The sequence below is a fragment of the Salmo salar genome, chromosome ssa06, assembly GCF_905237065.1.
Source record: "Salmo salar chromosome ssa06, Ssal_v3.1, whole genome shotgun sequence".
Lineage (NCBI taxonomy): Eukaryota > Metazoa > Chordata > Actinopteri > Salmoniformes > Salmonidae > Salmo > Salmo salar.
This window is the reverse complement of record NC_059447.1, coordinates 58,286,643-58,304,416: the sequence shown is the minus strand read 5'-3', so window position 1 is coordinate 58,304,416 and position 17,774 is coordinate 58,286,643. Positions and strand designations below refer to the sequence as shown.

Sequence of the window (17,774 nt, the reverse complement as noted above, 5' to 3'; positions counted from 1 at the left end):
CTAAGGCAAGTACATCCTTAGGCACTGACCTCAATTCCCATACTTCGTGGCCCAGTTTCTGGATATTTATATTAGAGCATGTATTACCTTGAAACATTGCCCTCCAGAAGGATTAATTATTAATGAACAATATCCCATGACAGCTGTTACAGTGAGAACAAGTGTGCTGAATTATGACCATTAAGCTTTTATACTTTTGGCCAGAAGATATGCTGCCCGTTGCTATAAAACCTAAGCAGCAGTTGAGAACGTGCCTAAAATATGCTCTACTCATTCGGGTGGTAAGTAGTCATTGAGTTCAAGTCCCATTAATAAATCAAAACCATGTTAAATAAATACACTTTATTTACAAAAGCAAAATATGTACAATATACAGTGTACATTTGTTAACCAGGTAGTCACTCATTCACAATCATCCAAAACCAACCAACCAACCAACCAAAAATCTAAGTCAAGAAATGTTCCCTTTAAAATCCTTAATTTCTATCAACATACCACCTTGAATCGTACATAAAATGGAACATGTACGCCTTATTTATTAATTTAACTGACCATCTTGAAGTCAGTACAATATATATCCAAAATAGAATACTTTTGACATACTGTACAGTAAAATGTACTTTCTGCCATGTGACCTTACAGCATGAAATATGATATAAATGTGACCTGAATTGTAGTTCCAACCTTTATTTCCAAACCCCCCCCAGATGTTGTATAAAAAGTAACTTTAGTACATGCGGCAATGCGCCACAAAAGTATTAGAGACAATTCCCCATTTACTGCTAAAATGTGTCAATTACTTTAGATGAAATGTATGATTGCAGCAGTGTTTAACTCCACATATAGTATAAACTTGCTGGGGCATATTAAGAGTTGTGAAGTTGATATGGGATATTGCCCAGGATCAATATGGTAGATTAGATTTAACGCAACAAAAAGAAAAAATACCAGTGCATACAAATCTGCTAAATCAGCAGACGAAGCAAAACAGCTTATACGAGCTGTACTAATTCAGGCTGTGGGGAGATGATACATTGAAGCCTGTGTGGATGTTACCTCAAGGATATTCTGATCCTTGCTGACCACCCCCCAAAAAGAAACAAAAAACATTTCAGTTTGAGATCTAGTTGACTTGGCCTTCATATGTTCCAAGGCCATCAATTACAGGGATCAAATTCAGATGATCTGCTTCTGCTCATTCGTCAAATGGGAAATTCGAGCCTTGACCTTGCAACATCTGAATAAAAAAAAAAAGCATAGTACTTGAAATCTTCATTGAATAAAGAAAAATGATAAGATTCCCGGAAAGTCAACTTGCCATCTTCTTCTTCTTAAAAAGCTTCATCAGCTGGGAAAATCTCTCTGCAATCTTAAAAAAATTAAATAAAAAGCTCAACAAATATACAGAACCGACATTAATGCTCAGCAATAACTACTAGTCTCATATCAAAAACATAGAATTCCATTACTATGAAAAAGAAACTCCAAAGACAGTAAATAGGTAAAGACATACCTGAGCGGGTGTCTTGCTCATCTTCTCCGATAGGGCAGAGAAAGTATCTGGAGAGGCACCTTTCATCTTCAGCGCGAGGAGAATATCTCGGTCTTCATCCCTTTAAAAGAAAATGATGGTTTTAGTGACAATCATGACACTTGACATGAAGACTCTCCAACAGCTAACATGCAGATGGTACGTAACAAAAAAGGCATGAATGTTAAAACCAACTCACCTTGTCCAAGTCACCACCACTGCACCCTTTTTCATGATGATATTCTTGGCAGACAGGCTGTTGGGTGATGGGGTAGATTGGGGAGGAGTAGTGACTTTACTTCTCTCTCTCTTGGAGCTTCTAGTCTCCTTTCCTTTGGCACTTTTTGAGGACTTCTTTTTATGCTTGATCTTCTCAGGGATCACCTCCTTTTTAGGCCGCTTTGCTTTCATTTCAACATGGTGCTTTGTCCGCTTTTTCCCAGTCTTATCCTTGCTGTGGTCTCTCTCCGGTGTGTCTTCTACGATGGTGAGGCATGGTGAAGATAGCGCAGATGCTGTTTCGGTGCTTGTTGAAAGGTAGAAAGGAGGACTGGCCTCTGAAAAATGGGTTTTAGAAGGAGTTTTTCGTGTGGGATGAGCTTTGTCTTTGCCATGTTGTTCTTCTCCTGGTGGTGTTTGAGGGCTTGAGACAGCCCTTGGATTGATGTCTGCACTTGTGGGGTAGATGCCTGGGTTGGTGCAGTTGACTTGTGGGCTTGTGGAGTTGACACATGGGTAGCTTGAGTTTGTGTCTGGGTTGGGGGAGTTATTTCCTGGGTAGGTAGAGTTTACACTTCCTGGGCTTGAAGAGTTGACTCCTTGGCTTGTTGATTTAATTCCTAGGCATGTGCGGTTGACCACTAGGCTGGTGGAGTTGTTGCCTAGGTTGGAGAAGTTGACACCTGAGTTGTTGGAGTTGGTGTCTGGGCTGGTGTTTGCATGCCGTATTCTCACAATGAAATGATCATTTGACTTCTCCATCACTACTGCCTGCATGGGCAAGTGAGGCTTGAAGTGAAACAGGGGGTTAACAGAAGCCTCCCTGGTCCTGCCACCACCGCTTGACGCACCGCTGGAGTTGTCTGTGTCCAGGGCAAGGTGAATGTCCTGCTCTGTAGCATCTTCCCCATTCATAAGGGCATCCTCACTGAAGTGTGCACTGATAACACTATCTGGAGCAGACATGGGCTCCACGCTGGCTGTGTGCAAGAAGCTGAGGTGATTGTCAGACTTGAGAGGCGAAGGAATTGTGAGGGAGACAGCCAGATCTTCTGCCAAAATGGAATAAGATCTCTGCGAGAACACACTGGACTGTGATGTCATTTTGTCTTCTGGTAGGCTGGAGGGCACCTCTAACATGCAACTCTCATCCAACAAAGCTGGATTTAGTGGAATTTGGACTTTTGAATTTGGAGGGGAAAACTTGCAAGGTGAAATAGAAGACCATGTGGCAATGACTTTAGAGGGAGTACCAACTTTGCTTGTGGTACCAACTTTGCTTGGGGTGGTAACGCCTCGGAAGCGCTCTCCTTTCCGAGGAGTACCAAGAGGCCAGGCCTGATTGTCCCCAGCTGAGACACTAGTTTCTAGCAGATCAGACCCTTGTAAGAGACACTTGAAGATCTCTCCCATCTGGGAGTCTGTCACCAGGTTGAATGTTAGGTTGGAGGCTTGCTGTTCTGTGAGGATTTCGAAGTCAGACTTGTCATGGAGTGAGCCATTTTGAGACAGCCGGCGAACATAGGCAGCTGTTTTCTCAACAGATGAAGAGATGTTTGATGGTAAGATCTCTAACCCGTGTTGCAAAGGAGGTTGCATTGGAGGTTGCATAAGAGGATGATCTGAAGTTTGAGGCTCTGATTCCTTATCATCTTCAAATGACATTTTCATATTTTTGCCTCTTCCAAGACCGGTTTTGCAAGGGGGGAGGTTCTGAGCCCTGGTTCTTTTTATGTTGGGTTCAACACACTCTGTTAATTCCTCTTGCGGTCTTTTACTTGCAGATGTTCTGGACACACAATTAGTTTTTTGTACCGCTCCCTGCGGTCTTTTAAGTTTAGAGGCTGTGGACACCGATGACATCACTGGCTGCTTGGGGGACTTCACTGGCTGCTTGGAGAGACTCAAGTCCCTTTTTTTGGCTCCTGCAGACTGGTTTCCATTTGAGGATTTGCAAACACTTCTCAGAGCAGTCTGAATTTCCTTGAATAAGAAGTCTAACTGCACATTCACAAATTCCCACAGTTTCGACTTCATATTAAGTGGTTCCTGGTCAAAGATGCGGTTGACAATGCCATTATTTGATAACTTACTCAAAACAGACATTATGTTTTTCTTCAGTTTCACTTTGAGGTCATCTTCTTGGCTGCATAGTTTAGTAAAGCTAACACTATCAACAAAGTCTGTAAAAGAGTCAAGGGACATGTCCATAACACCGCAGAAGCGTTCCTTAGAGAAAGTTGAACGAAGCTTCATGTACTTTTTCCTGCACGCATAGCGGATCTTTACAAACATGGCCATAACCTCCTCCACGGTACACAAGGCGGCTTTGGGTAACGGAGGTTGAACAGTTTTATAGCGAGCTTTTGACATGGGGCTTCCAACTGGTGAAATCAAGGTTTTACTTAGGGGTTTAGAATTCCCTTTCTCTTCAGGCGACTTCTTGGAAAGTCTAGGGGATGACTTGGGAATTGGTTGACTTTTAACAGTGCTTGTGGGCCTAACCGTTTTGGCTGGAGAACTTGGCGTGACTGGAGTTTCTTCCCCTTCACTAAGAATTTCACCCTCCTCCAATTCATCCTCAAGGCTGGAAGAACGGACAGAAGCCCGATCCACATCTTGTCGTGTAGCACTTGCAATGGAGCGGCCAGGATTCTTGTTCTCCATATTCACATCCAACTTCTTCGAATTGGGATCCCCAGCAGCACTGGTAAACTCTGTCAAATACAATATTTTGGTTTCATTAGCAAAGTAAAGGCATAACCTGTAGGCCTATGTTGACAAAGTAAATTCAGTATCATGGAATTAGGCAGATGATTACAAACATAGGCTATTGCTGCATCTTAACTTTTCAGAAAATGAATAAAATCTTAACCATACCCATAGTGACATATCTTAAAGAGAAACTCCCCCACTTTTCAACCTCATTTTATTATCTCCAGGACAATACCATTGTCTACATGTGAAAACAAAGTTGGAAAATTCTACCCGATTACATCATCAAAAGTTGCAACATTTTAAAACTATGAGATTCGCTGCGATGTGGGGAGCAAGAAAATACTCTCCCCTCTGACTAGAAACTCATTGCAGGCTTTGAAAATGAACGTTTTATTTTTTTTTTTACTATTAATCCTACCCTATTATGTCACAGAGAAGCATGTTTTAGGACCTTCCTTATCTTTTTAACAACAGATCATAGAAACGCGCCTTAGATGTACATGTAGACACTGGTATGGTGCTGTAATGAATACGAGGTTGAAAAGTGGCAGAATTGTCATTTAAGTGATGCTTACCTTTGCGAAGACTCTTGACGTAAGCAGGTTTGCTGTGACATGGCGGCTGCTGGCTTTTCCTCATTGGACGGACTGGGCTTGTGAGCGGGCTGATGGCATCTGGAATACCTTTTAGGCTGCTCAGCGTAAGCATCATCGAGTCCTCATCATGGGCCAATGGAATGGAGCTAGAGGGCTCAACATTCACATTTTCATTCTCTGTGTAACTTGGCTCAGAATTGGGGGACTTCTTTGGTGTCTGTGACAAACCACTGTTGTGCTGTGCTGATGGTGCAACCTCTCCTGTCGTGCTGCTCACCTTAGACACCCCAATGCTGCTCAACGGTGAACTTTGTTCCACAACAGTTTTCTCCTTCTCACACTCCAGAGGTATCTCTGTGACATCATTAACGATCTCAGATGTAATGCAGATCTCTGGAATTACCTCCATGCTAATCGTACTGCAAACACCATGCTTGGAAATATCTTGCACCTCCGCTGTCACATCTAGACTAGAATTGGAAATAACAGAGGCAGGCAGTGGCAATTGCAGAGATTCCGATTGTTCTTTTCCTGGAACACCTTCAACAGCAGGATTTCCCACACAGACAGCCGCAGGTGGACCTTGTGTCACATTTTCAACAGCTTGACTTTTACAGACCAAAGCACTGGGAGTTTTACCGTTTGGCTTACACACCCAATTGTCAGTAATAAGAACTACATTTTCCATTGGAAGTTCAGGGGTAAATCCGTTAGAAGATAGGCCAGTGTCAGTATTTGAATCGTTTCCACGATTCCCAGTAACAGTAGTAGCAGTGACAGCAGCAGCAGTAAAATCCTCAGACTCACTCATTTTATTTGCAGAGGCACATTCTTCAGGTCTGGTTTTCAGTGGAGTTCTCAAAACAATGTCACAGTCTGGTGCTGAAACACAAACCTTCCTGAGAAGTTCTGGTGTGGTGGGTTCAGTCCTCTGATCCAATGTGGCATCCAGCAGCTCAGGCCTACCTTCTGAGACATCTTGGACAATAGTGTCTTCCACTTCTAACTGGCACTTAGGTTGCTCATTGGCCTCAGCCACACCTTTGTTAGCATCCTGACAAGGTTCTTTGTCTGCATGTCTAAGGTTTATACTTTCAGGTTCTGAAGGCGTTGGGATTTCTGAAGAGGGCTGTACAACTGGGTCCTCGAAGACCTCATCGGTCTCTACCACACTACTGTTGATTTCGTCTAAGATGAGTAATTCATCTAAATCAGGCTGCCCACTGTCTTCCGCTGACTGGTCTTCAGGAACTTCCTCAGGTGGTGTGCCCTCCTGTTCCTTGGTTTCAGCAGGCTGTCTTGGTTTTTTAACTGGTGACAGGGTAAGATTCAGAGTTTCCATGAAACTTAACTTTCTGTTTGAACCGTTTTCCTCTACAGAGCTTTTCTCAGCCACTTTAACCTCAGATGGAAGCAATTCACACTTCTCATCCGTCTTTTGACCCCCAACTTTACTGTTGTCCATTGTCTTGTCCTTACTGCATTGGTCACTTTCCTTTGTTCTTCTTCTCTCTGTATAAGTGCTTTTTCTTTCTCCTGATTTTTTTGATCGATTCTTTTCTTTTCTGATCTCATCCTCTCTTCTTCTCTCCTCTTTCCTTCGATGGTCCCTTGGAGGACTTGTCCCTCCCTTGCGATTAAAAGATTCACTGGATCGTTCAGTGACACTGGCTTGATTCAAATAGGCATGCTTTCTGTTAGAGGAAATGTCTTTAGTATTTCTACTATGCCTATCATCATCATCATCATCATCATCCTTATCACGCCTGAGCTCCTTATAATGCCGACTAGAACCTTTTGATTGATAGGCTGCACAATCTTTAGACAATCCTTCAGAAGTGCGGTCAGAGGAAGCAGTGCAATGCAAAATGTCTGACGTTGGATTTTTAGCCCGCTCTGATCTCCTGTGTACCTCAACATCTGAGAGACGAGGGTATCTGCTTGACTTGGAGTTATATTTTCGCTGCTCCTTTGAGTCGGACAGCCTGGGATTCTCACCTCTGCCTTCTCTGTGCTTGGTTTGTTTTGGCTCGTCTGACGGGTCAAGTTCACGTGTAGGGTGTCTATTCACAGAGTCCTGGCTGGAACTACTAACAGTGCGTTTCACTGGAGCTTCTGAATCTCCTCTAGCTGTCTTTGAAGTGACAGGAAGAGGTGGTCTGAGAACTGTTGCATCAAGAAGAGGTGGTCTGAGAACTGTTGCATCAGGAAGAGGTGGTCGGAAAACTGTTGCATCAGAGGGGGTTGGAGGGAGAAGGGGGTGGACCACATCTCTGTCTTTACAGAGGAGCTGGCTAAGATCCTTTACAACACAATCCTGTCTAGGACCCGGTGGTTGGCTTGGTGGAGGCTGCCCAGTAGGATTCAGTCTGGTTGGAATTTGTGGTTGGCTAGGTTGCAACTGCCCCGTAGGATTCTGTCTGGTTGGAATTTGTGGTTGGCTAGGTTGTGACTGCCCCGTAGGTTTCTGTCTGGTTGGAATTTGTGGTTGGCTAGGTTGTGACTGCCCCGTAGGATTCTGTCTGTTTGGAACTTGTGGTTGGCTAGGTTGTGACTGCCCCATAGGATTCTGTCTGGTTGGAATTTGTGGTTGGCTTGGTTGTGACTGCCCCGTAGGATTCTGTCTGGTTGGAACTTGTGGTTGGCTAGGTTGTGACTGCCCCGTAGGGTTCTGTCTGGTTGGAATTTGATTTCTCAGGCAGTTCATTTGAGATTGATGGTGAACTACAGGACCCCTCCTTGGCCTGAAACTAAAAGTTTAAACATAATTTACTCACATGCCTAGATTTACAGTGAGTTCATTGAAAGTATACATTTACCTAATGGGTACATAGAAAATGTGTATTTTTCATTCTTGCCTGTCCCCATTGGAGATGTACATCCCTAAAATAACGAAGTACCCTGCCAACTACGAGTTACCACTTCACAGGTGTAGATGAAGTATGAAGGTTCAAGACACTTACCTTTGGCTCAACCTATTTATCTCCTCGTCCTTCCGCACAACCTCCATTTTAGCTGTTTTGATGAGTGCACAGATGTTCTTCTTCAGACGGCTGTTCTCGGTGTTCAGTGTTGTATTCTTCAAAGTGAAAACGCATGTCAAGCATGTAAGTGGTAACACTAACTTACACTAACTGTAATGTAATTAGTTCTGGATAAGAGCGTCTGCTAAATTACTAAAAATGTAAATGAGATAATCTACGTAATAATTTTGTCAATTGAGCCTTTTCATCACGACAGAATCAATCATTCATGATTGTACAAATAAAAATGTTCCATGACAATCTAATTCAAGTCAATGTATCCAATTATTTCAAGTACTGGGTATGTTCCTCATACTTCAAGTACTGGGTATGTTCCTCATATTTCAAGGGGTACTACTAGTATACAAGTGACACTTAAGACTTTCTATTACAAACCTGTGTTTCAGTCTGCTGCAACCTTCTCATTAACTCGTCAACTTGGCTTTGTGCTGCATTGAATCTTGTCCTCAACTGTAATGAGATAGGGGTACTGACGGTTATTCATTTCTAAATGGGAAAAGGAGCTGTGTACCCGCATTCCATTTAAGACAAACGAAAGGGTTCAACAAAAAAAAATGCATACCGTAAATTCCGGACTATAAGCCGCAACCTTTTTCCCAGGCTTTGAACCTCGCGGCTTAAACAATGAATTTTTCCCGCTTTGAATTTTTTTTCTCTCCAAAAAAAACACATTCTGTGACGTGCTCAGTTTTTTGGCGGCATGAAGCTTTCATTAGACCAATGAAATTGCCGAACGGGTTAAGGTCAAACAACTTTTTAGTTTACTGTTTAGATTAAATCGAGCGCTCTCAAACTTCCCATCATTCTGATTACGGTAGTCATTTTGTCACCCTCATCATGGCAAAGACACGGAGAAATGCATATGATGCAGCTTTCAAGTTGAAGGCAATTGATCTGGCTGTTGGAAAAAGGAGATAGAGCTGCTGCACGGGAGCTTGGTCTTAATGAGTCGATGATAAGACGTTGGAAACAGCAGCGTGAGGAATTGACTCAGTGCAAAAAGACAACTAAAGCTTACTGCTAATTTTTTATTTTTTGTTACAAGCCGTGTTTCATTAAAGCCTGTGTAAAGTTCATTTGTTTCAATGTACCGGTAGGCACCTGCGGCTTATAGACATGTGCGGCTTATTTCTGTTCAAAATAATACTTTTTTTTTTTTAATTCAGTGGGTGCGGCTTATATTCAGGTGCGCTTAATAGTCCGGAAATTACAGTATATGAATTGGATAAGCATTATGGTACAAACCTCATTGTAGGAAGACTCTCGATCCTGCTGTTCCTCTGTTATGATTTCTTCATATAAATCCATATATTTCAGATTCTGTGGTGAGAGGAGTGTGTAGTTCCTTTCTGTAATAAGATTGCACAAATGCAAAATATTTTATCAGTTCTCATATTCTGAGAGAACACAGCAACGTGGGTATCTTTTCTACTTCTAAAAATATATCTCTGACTCAGACCATCTCGTAAAGAACCGATGTGTGTGTTTGAGTGATGTTTACCTGCATTTGAATTCGTCTTTGGACTTTCTAAACCAAAATAAATATCCACAGAATCTTCATTTAAAGCTGCTGTGGTATCTGTGGGGTAAAAGTATCGCAAAGTTACCCACATATTGCACTTCTGTAATTTCATCACATGGAATAACATTACTGTAGAAATGCCTTGTATTATTGTTTTCACTATATATTTTACCTCTTGGGGATGTCATTCGAAAACATAATGTTAAATTTCACTGCTATGCGGACGACACACAGCTGTACATTTCAATGAAACATGGTGAAGCCCCAAAATTGCCCTCGCTAGAAGCCTGTCTTTCAGACATAAAGAAGTGGATGGCTGCAAACTTTCTACTTTTAAACTCGGACAAAACAGAGATGCTTGTTCTAGGTCCCAAGAAACAAAGAGATCTTCTGTTGAATCTGACAATTAATCTGGATGGTTGTACAGTCGTCTCAAATAAAACTGTGAAGGACCTCGGCGTTACTCTGGACCCTGATCTCTCTTTTGAAGAACATATCAAGACTGTTTCAAGGACAGCTTTTTTCCATCTACGTAACATTGCAAAAATCAGAAACTTTCTGTCCAAAAATGACGCAGAAAAATTAATCCATGCTTTTGTTACTTCTAGGCTGGACTACTGCAATGCTCTACTTTCCGGCTACCCGGATAAAGCACTAAACAAACTTCAGTTAGTGCTAAATACGGCTGCTAGAATCCTGACTAGAACCAAAAGATTTGATCATATTACTCCAGTGCTAGCCTCCCTACACTGGCTTCCTGTTAAGGCAAGGGCTGATTTCAAGGTTTTACTGCTAACCTACAAAGCATTACATGGGCTTGCTCCTACCTATCTTTCCGATTTGGTCCTGCCGTACATACCTACACGTACGCTACGGTCACAAGACGCAGGCCTCCTAATTGTCCCTAGAATTTCTAAGCAAACGGCTGGAGGTAGGGCTTTCTCCTATAGAGCTCCATTTTTATGGAATGGTCTGCCTACCCATGTGAGAGACGCAGACTCAGTCTCAACCTTTAAGTCTTTACTGAAGACTTATCTCTTCAGTAGGTCCTATGATTAAGTATAGTCTGGCCCAGGAGTGTGAAGGTGAACGGAAAGGCTGGAGCAACGAACTGCCCTTGCTGTCTCTGCCTTGCCGGTTCCCCTCTCTCCACTGGGATTCTCTGCCTCTAACCCTATTACAGGGGCTGAGTCACTGGCGTACTGGTGTTCTTCCATGCCGTCCATGGGAGGGGTGCGTCACTTGAGTGGGCTGAGTCACTGACGTGGTCTTCCTGTCTGGGTTGGCGCCCCCCCTTGGGTTGTGCCGTGGCGGAGATCTTTGTGGGCTATACTCGGCCTTGTCTTAGGACGGTAAGTTGGTGGTTGGAGACATCCCTCTAGTGGTGTGGGGGCTGTGCTTTGGCAAAGTGGGTGGGGTTATATCCTGCCTGTTTGGCCCTGTCCGGGGGTTTCATCGGATGGGGCCACAGTGTCTCCTGACCCCTCCTGTCTCAGCCTCCAGTATTTATGCTGCAGTAGTTTATGTGTCGGGGGGCTAGGGTCAGTCTGTTACATCTGGAGTATTTCTCTTGTCTTATCCGGTGTCCTGTGTGAATTTAAATATGCTCTCTCTAATTCTCTCTTTCTCTCGGAGGACCTGAGCCCTAGGACCATACCTCAGGACTACCTGGCATGATGACTCCTTGCTGTCCCCAGTCCACCTGGCCGTGCTGCTGCTCCAGTTTCAACTGTTCTGCCTGCGGCTATGGAACCCTGACCTGTTCACCGGACGTGCCTGTTGCACCCTCGACAACTACTATGATTATTATTATTTGACCATGCTGGTCATTTATGAACATTTTAACATCTTGACCATGTTCTGTTATAATATCCACCCGGCACAGCCAGAAGAGGACTGGCCACCCCTCATAGCCTGGTTCCTCTCTAGGTTTCTTCCTAGGTTTTTGGCCTTTCTAGGGAGTTTTACTTTGAGTGCATAAATCTGGTATGGCTCGACCTGTCACCTTTCACGGCAGATGCGGAAGTGGTGGATTGAGACGCATCCAATGCAAAAAAACATCTCTAGCTTAAACTGATTTTATGGGGATTTTTTATTTTTTATTATTATGCTAATTCGATTTTCGACCTTAGGGGGATTTATTAAAGTATCTGTGACCAACAACTGCATATCTGTATTCACAGTCATAAGAAATCCACAGATTAGGGCCTAACAAATTTATGTAAATGAACTGATTTCCTTATATGAACTCTGAGTAAAATCTTTGCAATTGTTGCATTTATATTTTTTGTTCGGTGTACTTTGGGAAAGTTGTACCATGTCTTTCAGCAGCCGATCTGTAAATAACCCACCCAACTACCTCATCCCCATATTGTTATTTATCTTTGCTCTTTTGCACCCCAGTATCTCTACTTGCACATCATCATCTGCACATCTATCACTCCAGTGTTAATGCTAAATTGTAATTATTTCACCACTATGGCCTATTTATTGCCTTACCTTCCTAACCTTACTACATTTGCACACACTGTAATATAGATTTTTCTATTGTTTCATTGACTGTACATTTGTTTATCCCATGTTTAACTCTGTGTTGTTGTTTTTGTCACACTGCTATGCTTTATCTTGGCCAGGTCACATTTGTAAATGAGATCTTGTTCTCAACTGGCCTACCTGGTTAAATAAAGGTGAAATTAAAAAAAAATGTATGGACAGTGAAATGGGTTATAGCATTGTACTCACTATGGTGGTCTTGGCTGAGGTCACCATACACTTCATCCATCAAATCCCCTTCCATTCTCCTGATGCTCAATCAATGGCTCACAGATGTACCTGGAAGTAGCTGGAAGAAACGATGCATAAGTTGTGTGGCAAGCCATGCATTACTTGCAAAAGAGTCCGGATAGTTTGAAATTGGTGAGGTCGATGGGAAAAGTGATCAGCAAAACATTTGGACCTTCTAGAGACTAATGCCTGGATTTTAAAGGAATAAGTTAGCATGAAGCATGATCTCACACAACTAGCTAGCTCTTATAATTATCAGTAAGCTTTCTAATGTCAACTACTGTAGCTAGTTATTAACAGTAAACTGTCTAATGTCAACTAGCAAGCTACCTAGGATCTAAGAAGCATAACGTTACAAAACATGTTACTGTGTCTGGAATGGCTAGCACATGGGCTTTGCTGGGTTGGTGCTTGGTACTGACTAGTACCAATCCCTAGCTTGTTAGTTAGCCAGTCATTTAGTTAACAAAACAATTCTGTTTGCAGTTCATTGAGCAAACTTAACATCAGCTATGTCGGCTCCTTGTAACGTTACATGCACCAAGGGCAAGGATATGATGGAATGACACAGCCGAGCCATCACAGGCACAATATAGTTACTGTTATATTACTTTAGCTAGCGGACTGACACATCAAGCCAGCTAACGTTAGCTAGCTATGGGACCCACACAAACGTACCCATCTACAAACTCAAGACACGGAGGAACATTAAATCATGAAAAAACCTTGGAATGTGAATTTACAAAAAATATCTACTCACCATATGAAAATCGATTCAAAGAATGTTGTTTGGCATGTTATTTTGCTTTATCATCTGTTTACAGCCACTGTCGCGACAACCCAACAACCTTCTTCAGGGAGCAGGAAATAACGACATTTTCCCGCGGTCTCTGCAAGACACATGCAGCGCCTCTTCCGGGACTTTCAAGCGTTCAAAATAAAATTATTAAATCAAAGCAGCCTATTGTTTAGGCCAGACTCAATCAAAGCCAAAGTCAATAAAACACTTTCTAATCATAGGACACCACCGTTTCTGACCTCGAAAACGTTGTCATTAAATTGTGAATAATTTTTAATTGGGACCTCCCAGTAAATATATTTATAACTATGTCCTTGTTCTATCTGTGCTCTTGGGTGTCTTTTATGAAATTAATTTCGATTTTTCCAAAGCAAAAAGCATCTATCTCAAGTAGGTATGCCTGTCGCTTCCAATAGCGTCATCTAAGCGACATCATTTGGACAATCGACCGAACCGGAAGTGTTTCTGATTTACTCACATGTGGACTGGATTTTAACAGTAACGGGAACGTGCTTGCTGTGTTGTGATACAACCTAGACAGACAAGTGATGTACCTCACGATTTGGTCAACGACTAATATAATAACCCATTACAGTTTTTATCCATTCTCGTACATTTCGCTGTGGATTTCTCTGTCCTAAACGACAAATGGTACGATGGAAAATTTAGAATTGAGCCTGTCATCACTTGGTAGCATATCCAGACATATTGACAAAAGTCACAACGAACTCAGCAAGTATTTAACTAAACAGGTAAGATACATTTCTCCTTGACTTATTAAAACCATAGTGTCTGTAATATGTCTCTTTATCTGACTTATTGATAGGTGATGCATCCTATCTGTGCATATTCCACCATCTTATAAATGCATAGATTAGATGTCTTATTAACCATCCAAGAAATTGCACTACGCCTACACACCATCTTAATGAATGCAAATGTAACCCAATTACAATTGTTTTTTATCAGGACGCTATTTACATTACATTGATGGGTGTCCCTTGAGATTGGAGGGTATAGACTTAGCCAATGCTTGTCTACAGTTGCCTGGAATGTCCTAATGAATTCAATGTCAATCTTGACTTTCACCTGATATGTCTTTCTGTCTGTCTGTCTGCAGATATGGAGCCAGCAGGACAGACAGAGCATCCTGGCATGTTTGTCTCAGCTGCTGTTGGAGAAGGACTATACACTGCTGCTCGCCCGCCACCTCCGGCCGCTGATCCTGGACCTGCTGGAGAGGAACGCGCAGAGGATCAAAGCAGACGGCAGAATCAACCATGATCTCCACGAGCGCCTGTGTGTGGCGCTCAGCAAACTCCTCGGCGTCAGTCCCGACGCACAGGCGTAAGTAGTGAACCTTCTGTGATCTCTGACGTGACGAACACTTCAAAAACACGAGTTATCTTTTCTGTTCTCGTCTAAGTGCTTGAAGTGGCATGAAAAAGCTGCCAATACTCTATTTTTTTTACTGTACCAGAGTTGGTATTTTAGTGCTGGTATTCCTTATGAGGGGCTTGTACTCAAGCAGTAGAAAATTTACAGTACTACCGGCCCACTTCAACCACTACTTCCAAGCTGTTACACTCCCCTCTTTTCTTTCTCAGGTTTGCTGCGAGGTACTTCAACGATGCCCCTCCGGTGTTCCAGAGGCTCTTCTTCACCAGTGAAGAGTCCTCGTCTGTCCAGTACGGCCCCAGGAGGATGAAGCTGCGGGACCTAATGGGTGCTACCCTCCGCTTCCTCCAGAGTGACTGTGCCAAGTTCCGAGTCCTCTGGGACTGGAGTGCATGTGTTTCTCAACTGCTCACCAGCGACATCATGGTTCGAGGGTGAGTATCTACCTTGTCTACCGTTTTCACGGTGTCTATTCTCTCTCGGGCCTTGCGACAGGCTTGCGTCCTGTCCGGGGGGGTGTACTTGTACAGCAAGCTGCCTCGCACCTCGGAAACGGGCTGAATGCTTTGATTGATGCTTTTACAACCGTCTGTTTGTTGATGTGAAGTCAACTTGAAGATGCTAATAACGGTCGTCCGGATTCTTTCCCATGTAGTTACACTGCCCAGTGTCTGGCCCTGGTGTCCCACATGACTGACAATCAGAAAACCATTTTTTTGAGGAAGGTGCTGTCGAGTGACGAGATTCAGCACATGAAGATAAAGTAGGTTCATTTCTGTTTCTATTATTACAATCTGTTACGTTTTCAGCGTATAACCTTTGCTTGTATCGGTTTATAAACATCTAGGTCACTGGAGGAAACTCAGCAGTTTGAGGTAGAGAAGGCCCTGGTCCTGGCTAATCAGGGTACTGTGATGTGGCGCCAGGAGAAGGGGAACAAATTCACCCGGGGTCAGGTAGTGTCAGAAGACCTGTCCCAGACTGTGGTGGCTGTCTGTGGGGTGGTGCTACCTAGGATCGCCCCCAAACAGACAGAACAGGTAAGACTTCCTGTTGAAATTAAGGGGCCATTTCCTGGACACAGATTAAATCTAGTCCTAGACTAAAAAGTAAACTTAATAGGGAATCTCCATCAAATGCTTTATAGTTATGTTATTTGAAAAAGTGGATATGATATATGGTTCAAACAACATCGGTAGTGTTGATTTGATTCGTGGAAATATATGTAAAATCTAGGGTAACCTAAAGGATCTGGTGCTAGTGGATTCGACCTGTCGCAACCTGCGGAGACTGGCCATGGCAGTGGCATCCCAGAAGGCTGTTCTTCTGGAAGGGCCCATTGGATGTGGTAAAACTGCCCTGGTGGAGTTCTTGGCTGCCGTGACCGGACATACCAAAACACCAGAGATTCTCAAAGTCCAACTTGGGGATCAAACTGACAGCAAGGTAAGAGCAGTGATTTAATATAGGCGACCTATGAAATCATTTTCGGGTATCAGTCCATATAGAGGGAGAGTCCAATGACACTGGTATGACCTCAACCTCTGAGAGCTTTCGAAAGTTTTTTTTAATGGTTGCAAATAGGAATTGTCTAATCTCTTTGCTGTCTTTTTTTGCAGCTGTTGCTCGGGATGTATCGCTGCACTGATATCCCTGGGAAGTTTGTGTGGCAGCCAGGCACGCTGACACAGGCTGTCTCTAAAGGACACTGGATCCTGTTGGAGGACATTGACCATGCTCCTCTAGATGTGGTGGGTATTTGCACACCTGAATCACACATGGAATTACATGAATTACACTTGTACAGTTATTACTGTAGTAGTGGGTTCAAGACTAGAAGGTATTTTCTAGCATGTCATCCCATGAGTTTGTATGCTTTGCAGATATCTGTACTCCTTCCCTTGATGGAGAATAAAAAGCTGATGATCCCAGGACGGGAGGACTGCGTTGAAGTGGCCCCAGGCTTCCAATTCTTTGCTACGAGAAGGTAAGAATATGATTATATGTGGCCCACGTGTGACTCTATACATGTCATCCTCTTTTTAAACACAGAAACTAACTGATGTTTGTGTTTGTTTGTAGGATGTTCCACAGTGCCGGAGGTTGGTACAGACCACAGAACACCCACGCAGCTCTCTTGGACAAGTACTGGACTAAACTGCAGATGGGAAATATGGCACGAGAGGAACTGAAGAAGGTGAGACGACTGAGGACCTGATCAAATGGAGTCCACATTGATTTCCTGTAGTTTTATATTTTGACCCTTGTATCAAGCGTAGTTTCTGTCGCAGGATGTACTACGGTACCCATAATGCTCAGTACACTGATTCCGTTGAACCTTACTAAACTAAAGAAGTCCCTGAAGCTACCAGTAGTGTTATTCTTTGTCTGTGCAGGTTCTGGTGAACAGGTACCCTAACCTGACGGTTGTTGTGGAGCGCCTCCTGGATATTTACTGCCAGCTGACTGGAGAGAGTCATCCTGACCCGGTGGCACTGGGCCACACAGACAGCCTGCAGCCCCCAGAGGTGTCCCATCACAGGCTGGAAGGCAAGACCACGTCCCTTGAGGGGAGGGGACTGTCCCTGAGGTAATGCCCAGTAACATGCTCTCATTTTTAGCTCTCGAGATTTTGAGAACTGGTACACGTTGAAGCCGGGGAAAAAACGGTTAAAGGAAAGATCTACCCATTTTGAATGTTTAAAAAAAATTAATTGTTTTGGTGCATCTCTGACCGATGTTCTGAGCTTCTTCCCTTCAAATAATGCAAAACATGTCATACTGGCTGTATTTCTGCCTGCTTAAGCAGCTAGCTCAGAAACACATGAAAACCTGAAATTACCCCATTCAAAATGGGTGAATATTTCCTTTAAGCTTCATTTTATACTTTGTAGCTACTTACATTTAGTTACATTTCTTGTAGCAATGGATTTAACCAATCACAGCTAACAATGCCAACCCTCAAAGGTGTTTACACCAATCTTTTTTCCCCTGCTCTGAAAGATGACACAGTCCATCTGTCTATATGCCGCTGTTAGCTCATGAACTTGTGATAAACTCATTGTCATAAGTCCCTAGCTATTCAGTCCCCCCCCATCATATAGCATCAAACCCAGCCAGCCCCATCCCTCCCACCACGTGTCCCAGAGCAGAGGAAGGTTGT

General features: G+C 43.2%; 2 protein-coding genes across 4 annotated transcripts in view; one reads left to right on the top strand and one right to left on the bottom strand.

Annotated features, from left to right (window-relative positions):
* Window positions 1-327: 327 nt before the first annotated feature.
* casp8ap2 (caspase 8 associated protein 2) lies at window positions 328-13,550 on the bottom strand. Its single transcript, XM_045720769.1, has 10 exons — window positions 13,175-13,550; window positions 12,373-12,472; window positions 9,610-9,687; window positions 9,354-9,457; window positions 8,484-8,558; window positions 8,028-8,143; window positions 5,044-7,814; window positions 1,731-4,467; window positions 1,514-1,613; window positions 328-1,369 (listed from the first exon to the last, which is right to left on the bottom strand). The coding sequence occupies exons 2-10, from the start codon at window positions 12,425-12,427 to the stop codon at window positions 1,310-1,312; spliced, it is 6,096 nt and encodes a 2,031-aa protein (XP_045576725.1). The 5' UTR covers window positions 12,428-12,472; window positions 13,175-13,550; the 3' UTR covers window positions 328-1,309.
* Window positions 13,551-13,673: 123 nt separating this feature from the next.
* The window catches only part of LOC106607713 (midasin), a 43,799-nt gene continuing 39,698 nt past the window's right edge, over window positions 13,674-17,774 (top strand). For all 3 annotated transcript variants that reach the window (XM_045720768.1, XM_014204961.2, XM_014204960.2), the window contains exons 1-10: window positions 13,674-13,965; window positions 14,334-14,560; window positions 14,821-15,045; window positions 15,267-15,374; window positions 15,459-15,651; window positions 15,848-16,057; window positions 16,231-16,362; window positions 16,495-16,598; window positions 16,694-16,808; window positions 17,008-17,201. In XM_045720768.1, coding sequence (XP_045576724.1) covers window positions 13,870-13,965; window positions 14,334-14,560; window positions 14,821-15,045; window positions 15,267-15,374; window positions 15,459-15,651; window positions 15,848-16,057; window positions 16,231-16,362; window positions 16,495-16,598; window positions 16,694-16,808; window positions 17,008-17,201 — 1,604 coding nt within the window. In that variant the 5' untranslated portion in view covers window positions 13,674-13,869. The remainder of the gene's footprint in view (window positions 13,966-14,333; window positions 14,561-14,820; window positions 15,046-15,266; window positions 15,375-15,458; window positions 15,652-15,847; window positions 16,058-16,230; window positions 16,363-16,494; window positions 16,599-16,693; window positions 16,809-17,007; window positions 17,202-17,774) is intronic.

Bases quoted from the DNA above. Each gene is read 5' to 3' on its own strand.
- casp8ap2 (XM_045720769.1), bottom strand. From the start codon at position 12,427: ATGGAAGGGGATTTGATGGATGAAGTGTATGGTGACCTCAGCCAAGAC. The intron at 9,688-12,372 runs GTGAGTACAATG...TTTACCCCACAG, and splicing joins CCTCAGCCAAGACCACCATA to ATACCACAGCAGCTTTAAAT. The intron at 1,370-1,513 runs GTATGTCTTTAC...AATTTTTTTAAG, and splicing joins TGAGCAAGACACCCGCTCAG to ATTGCAGAGAGATTTTCCCA.